The 11,040-nt window shown below is 36.5% G+C and overlaps 1 protein-coding gene across 2 annotated transcripts in view; it reads left to right on the forward strand.

The window, feature by feature from the left end:
• CBWD3 (COBW domain containing 3) overlaps positions 1–11,040 on the forward strand; it is a 950,215-nt gene that overhangs the window by 85,387 nt on the left and 853,788 nt on the right. For both annotated transcript variants that reach the window (XM_044064329.1, XM_044064328.1), the window contains one exon: positions 7,469–7,555. In XM_044064329.1, coding sequence (XP_043920264.1) covers positions 7,469–7,555 — 87 coding nt within the window. The remainder of the gene's footprint in view (positions 1–7,468; positions 7,556–11,040) is intronic.

Genomic DNA, 11,040 nt, shown 5'->3' on the forward strand with positions numbered 1-11,040 from the left:
AATATTTTTTTAAGAAAAATATGAAAATCACATTATTAGATCAGCATATTAAGTTAATTGATAAACAGGTAACAATCACTTAACTCAAATCCCAAATTAATAAACTTAAGCTTAACAAAGCACCTGGTATAGATAATATTATTCCAGAAATGTTTAAATTACTATCTAAAGAAGCATTAGGTCTGCTGTTAAAGGTATTTACTCTGGCAAAGGAAGGTTTTGATATACCTCCATTTTGGAAGTATACAATAATATCTCCAATTGTGAAAACAGATTAAACTGCAAATGAATGAACAACTTATAGGTCAGTATCTTGTTTGAATGTTGAATATAAAATATTCATGGCAATACACGCAGATAGAATTAAACAGTTACTTCCTTTGTTAATAAATGAGGATCAAACTGGCTTTATAAAAGACAGAAATACTTATGACAACATTAAAAGAATCTTCTCTTTAATTGACTATATAAACCTTACAAAAAGAAATGTAACCCTAGTGAGTCTAGATATAAATTATGCATTTGATTCAGTTGATTGGAATTATTTAATTTTGTCTATAAAAGAATATGGATTCTCACAAATGTTTACTCATTTAATAAAATCACTTTATGAAAATTCTTTAGCCTATGTCAAGATTGGCTTATGTATATCTGCTTCCGTTGCTGTTGCTAAGGGCACAAAACAGGGATGCCCTTTATCTCTGCTATTATTTGCTTTGGTCATAGATCCGTTTGCAAACTATATCAGAACAAACCCAAACATTAAATGTATACAGATTAGAGACATCCTAGAAATGAACGTTCATTTCTTTGCTGATGACATTTTCTACTGAAATCAATTGATCTTTCCTTAGAGCCTTTCTGGTCTCAAATTTATTGAAAGTAAAACAAAATTGCTACTTCTAGATTTAAGTAAGAGATTTTTTTAAATATATAGCTGCTGACAACACAATCAAATATCAAGGGATTACACTAAGGACATAAATGAAATACTTATTAAACGAAAAAACTTTTCCAAAGCTGGCTACAATCTCCTCAGAGCGGGTATAAGCAGTTTCACAGCCACTGTCCCTTCAATTGGAACTAGCACTAATGTCCAGGCTACACCAAAAAACTATATGAGCACCAACATGGCTGTATGGACTCAGCAATACCTGACAGAACTAAATCATCTTCCTCAAGAAAGAGTAAACCTGTCTGGTGGACAGCAGCAATTAACAAACTCTATAATAGAAGGAAAGAAATTGCTGTCCAGGGCCAAAAAGGAGCATGTGTCAAGTTGGAAGCAATCTCTCCTTTATCAGAACAAGCAAATAATGTCACTGGTGAAATCCAACTTTGAGTCCATATTGGCTACATCCACCAAGGACTATCACGAGGCCTTCTTCACATATGTTCACAGTCTCAAAGGCAACACTCAAATCTGCTCTGAAGTGGTGGTCAATAACACCACATACACAAACACCATAGATATAGCCAACCTGCTGGTAGACAGGTTCAGTGAAAACTTCACCCCCCTGTCCCCCCATCAGTAAACTAGGACATCCCCAGCTCCTGCCCCCCCTCATCACGAGGAGGGAGCAGGTCCTTAATGCCCTCTCAAAGGCAAAAAATACAGTCTCCATGAGACCCGATAACATCCCTGGCTGTATCCTACATGAACTCGGGCATGAGCCCTCAGCGCCATTATACACCCTATTCAACCAAAGCTTGAGCACTGGCTTCATCCCAGCTGAATGGAGGGCAGCCACTGTCATCCCTGTACACAAAGGTGGAACATCCACTGACCCAGACAATTATAGACCCATCAGCCTAACTAGCCTGATCTGCAAGGCCATGGAACACATTATCATGGACCTTATAAACAAGGACATTGGCAACCTCCAAACGCTTGACCCCACACAGTTTGGTTTTGTTAAAGGAAGATCATGCCTGTTAAACTTGGTCGACTTCTTTGAAATGGTCATCAAAGCCACAGACAAGGGGAAAATGGTGCACAACACCTACCTTGACCAAGCCAAAGCCTTTGACACTATTCCCTGCTCAGGCATAATAGACAAACTCTCCCAGCTAGACATCAACCCATATGTTACCAGATGGGTAACTAACTGGCTCACTGATAAAACCCACTCTGTCAAAGTAGAGTAAGCCACCTCTAGTAGTAGACCAGTAATGAGAAGTGTACCCCAAGGATCGGTTTTGGATCCTCTACTGTTTGGAATATACTTTTCTGAGGTGTAAGCCAAAACCAGTGGTCTGTGGCTGACCAGGTTTGCAGATGACTGCAAGCTGGGTGCTGTCTTAAATTCCCCAGTGATGTGAACATCCTACAAGAGGGTTTTACCCAAACTAATGATTGGTGCCAGAATTATGGCCTCAAACTGCATGCGAAGAAATGCATCGTTATCCCCTTTGGGGAAATGTCATCCCACTAATTATCACATGCACTCAGTCATGAGGGACTTGGGCACCCAGGTTGATAGCAACCTGACTTTTGACCACCATGTTGCCTCCATTGTACGGAAGGATTTCTACATGGTCCATCTCATAAATAAGGGTATTTCATCTGGGAACAAGGAGGTCATAACATCCCTGTACTTCTCCTTTATCAGACCCATTATCGAGTACAATGCCCCCTCGGCATGTACTTTGCCCAGCACATGCCGCAGTTGGAGAGGCCACAGAGGTTCCTGACCAGGAAAATCCAGGGTTGCAAACACCTATCCTATACAGATAGGCTAAAAGCCCTGTCCCTCTACTCTGTCTCATATAGACTGCTCAGAGGTGACATGTGCCTGGCATACAAGGCCATTTTAGACCTAGCCTTGATGGAGTTTCTGCATATCCATAAGACAAACTCCACTCACGCAACCCGCATGCAAGACCTTAACCTGGCCTGTGACATTAATAGAACTTGTTGACGGGATAGATTTGTGTCCCAAGGACTCCCCATCTGTGGAATAGACTCCCTCTCCATGTCAAGCAGAGTACCTCTCTAGCCCTCGTTAAGAGGTACCTGGATGACTGGATGGGTAACAGAAAATATACCCCTGGGATTCCACCTGTGTCCCTACTGGACAGGGGAAACAGATGCTGACTTTGAGGGAACATGGGTAACATTCTTGGCTAGGCTTATAAGGGCCTCTGGGCCAATAGCCTAGTATCATTCTATGAACCTATGAATTATAACAATATCTTAATTCATGTACATAATCTTGTGCAAAAATGCAACATATTGTTCTTTACTATGGAAGATAGACTTCATATAATTAAAATGACCATATTTCTGAAGTTATTATACTGGTTACAAGTCTTCTATCCCCCTCTAAACAATATATAAATAAATTTAATAAATTAATGCAAATGTTTTATGGTATCCTAATAAATCCAGAGTATCTATTAGGGAAGCAGGAGGTATAAATCTTCCAGATATTAAGATTTATGCTTTATCATCTATTATAAAGACATTATCATTATGGATAAATACTTCTTATACAGCTAGATTAAAACAATTACATGAAATCATTTGGCTAAATTCAGGTCACCCAGTGTAACTGCAATACACAGAATTGGATGATGAGAGAATATACAGTTAACAAGAAAATTAAACATATAAGGCCTAAATTTATAGTAGATATATTGCAAATATCCAACAATTATCTTAACAAAAACCCAGATAGTAAAGCATGGGCATTTCTGTTATACCCTATTGCCTGTTCTCAGAATAATAATAATACCTGTGATCTGGCCACAATTAAAACTCTAAAAGAAAAGGATGTAATCTATTGGTGCCAGTTGATGCAATCACAAACTTTTAACAATGGAACAAGTTAAAAATCAGTTCAGTCTGGACAGTAATATGTGTTTGGTAATACAATATTTAAGACATGTTATAAGTAGGTTAGATTTAATGAGCCTATCCACTAGGTGAAATATTTTAAACTTTTAGAACATTTGATTATTCTAGGAAATAATATTGTTCAAGGAAAAGGTTATTTGTCAAAAATCTATAAAATAATAAAAAGTATGAAAATATATTATAAAGGAAAATGTTGAGACCATTATAAATAAATTAATAACCATTATCCTAATGATAATGATAGAAGATTAATACTTGTTTCTTCTAAGCAAACTTCCCTGTCAATACAATGGAAGTTATTTTCATAGAAATTTCTTCATAGATCTTTTATAGCTTCTCATAAAATAGAACTAATGTTTGGACAAGATATGGACTGCTGGAGATGTAAAGTAAATTTGAAAGCAGACTGGCAACATTTGTTCTTCAATTGTCATTTGCTTAAAACTTTCTGGGAAAAGTAAATTATTTTTTACAAACAATTTTGAATTATAAATTTCAGTTGTCTAAATCTTTAATTTTGTTTAATGCTGCTACACTACAATATGTTCCTAGAACAAAGTTTTCAATTTTATGGAGTCTGTTAGCTATTGCATGTAACATAATTACGACAAATTGGAAGAGCGAATCATCACCATCATTTAAAGATTACAGAAACATGGCTTTGACTGTTTCTTGAATGAAATTAACTATTAAGAAGAGAACAGAAAAGATCACTTCTTACTACAGCTCTTGGCAAAAAGTTGTGGAAATACTAGAAAGAAATGATTGACATGATGTATGAACTTAATCTACTCTCTGAAGACATAAACCTTAGTTATCAATTCAGGCACCCATATACATAGTTTCTTTTGTTGGTTTGTTATGTTCTTTTTCACCTGGTCATTTATGTTGTTAACCAAAAAAGTGTATGTTTGTTTTACTATGATATAGCAATTCATATTTTGTTTCTAAAAAACATTCAATGAAAATATTTGAAAGGAAAGATACATCACAGTGGTAACAGATGGGTATATGGTACACAGGTCTGAAATAAATATCAGGTAAAAGGGGATGTATTTAAAAGGACCTCTTTTAGCCGACTAGTGTGAGAGACTTCCATTGCCACTGGGAAGGAGATTTCAAAGGTGTGGTGTCTGTGTTGAAAGTAAACAAAGTCTAGATGTTTCAGTTTGTAACCTAGCAACTTCCAGCAACCCTTTCTGTCAGTCTGTATGAGACCAGGACTCCTTAAGGTAAGGAATACTCAGATCTTAGATGGTTTGTGACCAACTGGCCTAATATGTTGATAATTGGAAGTACCATTTGTGAGATGTGCAATTGTGCAGTAATTGCACATAGTCTTGTTTTCTGTCAAGCTGTCTTGCATAGAGGAATTTATAGTGATCCAGGCATGAAAATACCAAACATGTGCAACCTCTGTGAGGTCTTCATATGACAACAGGTGCTTACTTTTTATAGTCCTGGTGGTAATAGGAAGTCCCAACAGCAACTGACAGCTGTTTCCTTAGCATTAGCCTATATCACTGAGGGTAACCCTGATGTCATGGAGAGAATCCTTTAGTAAGGGCTATTTGTTTTCCTCAGTGGCATCAGTCACCAGAACAGGACAGCAACTAACATGAGTTCACGGCCAGAAAGCTGTCGGTGAAAGATGATCCTATTTGATAATTGCATTTTGGCAGATTTGATAGGAAAATCAGTAGGCATGGTCTGCCTAGACTTGAGCAGTGCCAGAGATCCTGACAAACACAAATTACCGCTAGGAAAACTGAGCCAGGAGTTGGGGCTAGGACTGAGGAATTAGATTGTCATATTTGGTATGTATATTGGAGTATTGCAGAGAGAGAGCTTCAGTCTCATTAAAAGTGAAGTAACTACTGGAGTAGTAGTAGTAGTGCCACATGAGTAGTCCTAGGTCCAGTGCTGTTGAACATGTTCATTTTTGACATATTTGAAGGAGTAGAGAACAAGATTATGCTCTTTTGTAATGACACAAAAAGATGTTGTGCAGGAAAAGATTGGTGGACTGCAGAAGAGGATGTGGGAAGCTGAGTCAGTAGAAAGGTAGCAATTGAGAGTCAGCAAGCAAATACAGAGCACAGTACTTGGGACTCATTTTCTTATGTGCGAAGAATCAGGTGAGGGAATGGAACTGATGACAAGCAGCAAGAAAATATTGGGGAGGGGAGATTTCTTGCACCTGCAGTAGACTGTCAGAAGCAGAATGAGGTGTTATAGCTGCAGGCAAAATACTTGGGTTAAATCTTTAGGGAGACTGACTACAATAGCAAATAAGTAATGCGCCCACTTCACCAGGCCATGATCACGCTACCCCTTGTGCACTGTTTGTAGTTTTGGGGAATTGTGAAATGAAAAGGAAAAAAAGTGAGACCCAAGTCTGGGACGTGCACCAAAAGCTGCTTTGGATAGAATAGCTGAAAATGAAGTCTAATGTCAATTTGGAAAAGTTTTCTTTACTGTTTTTGAGGAGGGGGCTGCCCTCAGACACCTCCCATATTGTTCTGCCTTTACCTTTGCTGGTTAATGTGATCAACTTCTCAGTCACTGCATCCTAATTTATTTTGAAAATATCCTCCTGGATGCACTTGTCCTCCTATCAGTGTGTCTGCTTGCTGTTTCTGCATTTGTCTGGATTGCATTCCACTGCATGTCAAACTTCCAAAGGAGCAGGCTGCTAGAAAGAGTTGGACTTTAGCTATTAAGATCATCATTAAGAGTACCAAAACAATGGATAGATACACGATGACTTCCCATACTTCAGAACAAGCTTTCTACTAATGTTAGAGAGAGCAATTCCTTAACCATTTTCAGAAACAAATTAGATATCACTGACTACTAAGAAGTCTGCATACAGCTTCTTGAAGACCAGTAGGCCGTAAGCTTGGTAGCACAGACTTTAAGTCAGAATAGTGTGATTAGATGGAAGAGAAAGGGAATGATCAGTGATTAGAAGAGCCCAAAGTCTTCTTCAGACATCAGAAGAGAAAAGGAGGACGTGGTATGGATTCACAAGATGATGTTGGGAAGATGTGATCATCCTGAACTGGAGGGAAGATGGAACAGACACTAGATTGCAGAGACTTGTGGTTCCCTGGAGTTCTAAAGTATGCTCCAATGAGGGCTGTTGAACTATAGAATGGACTTTAGGAATGATTGCTGGTAGGAAAAGCCACAGAGTCATTCAGCAGGGCACAGACAGTTAGAGGAAGGATGAAGGGAAAGGGAGAATAGAGAAGTAGAATGCTAAATACAATTAAATGTAGGGTGGATTAGCTAGATCTATTGGAAACTTCTGATTTCAAGCAAATGTAATTCTAGTTTATTAAAAACAGTTGTTGCAAATCTTTTATATGCTTTAGTTACACCTATCTGTTAATGGCACACCATGGTGAGATTTTCTTCATTAGAACATCCTAAATAGTTCACATTTTATGCTGATATAAGAACCGATTTACTTGAGTACTTTGGATGCTGCCATAAACAGCATTAACACTTTACATAATGTGGATTCTAAGTTTGAGAAAATAAACTAAAATCTAAAAACATTTGTCTCTAAAGCTGCTTGCTTGTTTTTATGTTTATTTTTAGGTGCTGGCAAAACAACACTACTAAACTATATTTTGACGGAACAGCATAACAAAAGAATTGCTGTTATTCTGAATGAGTTTGGTGAAGGTAAGTAAAGCTCCAAGGAATATATGGTTCAGGATTCCTGCCTCAGTATTTGTTATAGCACTTTAAAAACATTTTTAACATGAATCATTGTTTCAGATGAATATGATATGTATAAGGTGGGTTAATATATTGGGTCAAGCTTTATTCATGCAACATGTGTTAAACAATCATTCAGACAGAGTTGTTTGAACTATGTTATTTGTTCCCTGTAGATGTGGTTCAAGGAATGTGTGACTGAAAAAGAGAGCTGCACAGTAGTATTTAATGAATAGTAAATAATTTTCTTTTCGCCATATGGTGACACGTGCTGAATCCTTATAAATTACCACAGGTCTTGAGTCTGATGGTCATGCTCATACTGATTCATTTTGTTGGTGGGAGTTTTGAATAGAGGAGGACCTTGCAACTCTTTGCCCCATTAACCCAACTATTCCGGCAGCATATAGCTCATTCTCCAAGGAGATCGCAGTTAAGAGGCTAGGGGAGAAGGCTAGCCTGATTTAGCTTTGTAATGAGAAAGTATTTGCTGACTTGTGTATATGGAGTCCAGTAATAATGGTTTATGTTATGTGAATTTTTTTCAATAACTTTGTCAACACTATGGAATGATGCCAGCAGTATTTTTTTAAACTGGTGTGAATTACTGCAGATGTGCGCATTTTTTTTTTCGAGTATGATTAAGATTTATAATAAAAATAAACCATTGTTGTACATTGTAGGTAATAACGTGAATAATTATACATATTATAATTCAGCAACAACATATAAAGCTAAGAGGAGAAAAAAAACATTCTAACTACTAAGCAGCTAAAGTAAATAACCTACAAACTGTGGTAAAACCTCTACCTGAAGGATACAATATAATACCGAAATTCCCATATATATTCGGGTGCGGTTACAAGATAGGGTACAGTCATCTTTAGTTAACAGAAGACTAAAGAGAGGAAAGGGGAACTATGTATGCCTTACCAGTATGAAAATAGAGAGAGAAAAAGAAGGATGTATTACTAGACTAGCACTATATAGACTACTTACAACATGAATGCCATCATCAATGAAGGGCAATGACTCAGACTTGTATATTAAGGACTAGTATATTTCAATATTCATCAAGTAAAGAACTGAAGAGTTTGAGCATACAGGTCTTCACAAATATACATGTAATAGTACATATTACATGATAATTAGTTTGCTTGAATTAGGTCAAAGAGACTTCACCAATAGTTCTGGAAATACTCATTTTTCTTTTTGATGATAGAGCATAGTTTGTGAGGTGATATATATTTGATTGCCATTAATTTGAAATTCTCCCAAGAGATTGCTGAAGGGTTTACCTTGTTGTTAGCAATGAAGTACTTGATAAGGGCGCACATGGTAATTAGGATGTGTTTATGGACACCAGTTAGATCTCTAGGAGTTATATTTAGGATTGTTGTTTACCCCATTTTCTCCAGTTGGATTCTGAGGGAGCACCATAATTTGTATATATTTTTGCAACTCCAAAAGATGTGAAGTATGTCTGCATATTGTATGGAACAAAAAGGACAGGTTAGGTTTTTGTTGTAACCAAATTTTGTTAAGACTGCTGGAGTGTAGTCATTAATCATAAGCTGGGTATAAATCAAATTTTTAAAGGGGTTAAATTTAGAGTGTTGCATATTGCTTCATACGTGGATTTTATAGGGATTTTGCCATGTATGTCATCCCAATATTTTGAGTAGGGAAGCGACTGTTGATATTTAATATTAGTTAAAAGCTTGTATGTATGAGAGAGCATCTTATTTCTAAGGGAAAAGGTTTTAATAATTAAAAGTGTCAGGGTTACACCGTGTTCCTTCATTTTAGTGTTAGTGAATTTTTTTTTATTAAGGAGTTTAGTTGTCTTAGCATAGGGTCATATCTATTTGGAGCCCCAAAGTGTTCTTTTACTGCATTAAAATTAATTAGCTGATAAAATTGCCATACCGTGGCATTTTTAATAATGGGATAATTGGATAGGTCTATCATTTTGTTGTTGATTTTTATAATAGGGTTGAAATTGATATGTTGAAGGAAAGAGAGAGTATCCTGGAGATTAAGAGAACACAGCAGTGCTTGAAAAATGTTTTTGTTTTTTAATGCAGGTAGAATCTTAAACTTGTTTACATTGTTTGGCGTTGTATGGGCTAGAATGAGGGTTTAGTTTGACAGTATATATTTGTGCCAGATTTTAATCCAGGCTGGGGTCCATGTAGCTACAGATGGTTCATGGCTCGCTATTTGGATTAGGCAGTTTGCATTTATTACGTTATAGTAAAGATTAAAGTCGGGAAGGCTCAACCCACCTTTCTCCTTTGGGAGTATTAATTTTTTGTAAGAGATTCGGGTTGATTTAGGAAACCAAAGGAATTTTGAAATGGTGGTTTCAATATTATTAAATTTTGTGGGTATATTTAGGCTAATAGAGTTTAGATGGGAAAAGTATCCTTTGTAAAATGTTCATTTTAACAATGGCAATTTTTGACAACAGGGATAGGTTGACGTGTTTCCTGTCTGGATAGGTCATTGTTTATTTGGTCCCAGACTTTAAATAAATTTGTCTTCATCAACTCTTGATGTGTGTGCATAAAGGTACTCCCAAGTATTTGTGTATTTGACTGGAATGTCAGACAAGGGAAAATAGGATTCTAGGTGATTGAGGATTCAATGGAAAGATGGAAGATTTTGAGGAATTTAGTTTGTAATTAGCCACAGAGGAAAATAGACTTATTGATTTATGAATTTTGTGTAACTCACCATTCGGGAGCTCAAAATAAATATTTAAATCATCTGCAAATGCTGAGTATTTTAACTCTGTTAAAAACTCTGGGTACATGATGATACGTTTTCTGGCTAATCAAAAGTAGGAGAGGTTCAAGATAAATATTAAAAAGGTATGGTGAAAGGGGGCAGCCCTGTCTAATACCACTTCTGATTTTGATAGGTTGGGACATTGTGTTATTAACGTATAGGGAGGTAGTTGCATTCTTATATAACATTTTTATAATATTAATAATATAGTCGAGAAAGTTGAAATATTGCATGGTTAAATATAGAAAGTTAAGTCCACATTATCAAGGGCTTTAGTGGCGTCTCGCATGAGTGTGTATCTCGGTTGGTTGCCATTTTTTAGAAATAACATTGTTGTGTCCAAAGTGAGGGTGTTGTCACAGAGTTGTCTTTGTTTCATGAATCCAATTTGTTCTGGGGAAATAATTGAAGCCAGAATTTTCTGGATTCTACTTGCTACAATGGATGCCAGAATTTTAAAATCTGTATTAATGAGGGCAATGGATCTATAATTGAGAGGGTTATGTTTGTCTGAATTGGGTTTCAAGATAAGGGTCGTTTTAGAATTATTCATGTATTTGTCCATGATTCTATTAAGGATTATGTAATTATACAGGATGAGAAGAATCTTGATTAGTTGGTCATTAAAAGATGTTCTTCATCTCACATTTCATCTT

Source organism: Protopterus annectens, chromosome 2.part2 (genome assembly GCF_019279795.1).
Source record: "Protopterus annectens isolate FY-2018-M chromosome 2.part2, PAN1.0, whole genome shotgun sequence".
Taxonomy (NCBI): Eukaryota; Metazoa; Chordata; order Ceratodontiformes; family Protopteridae; genus Protopterus; species Protopterus annectens.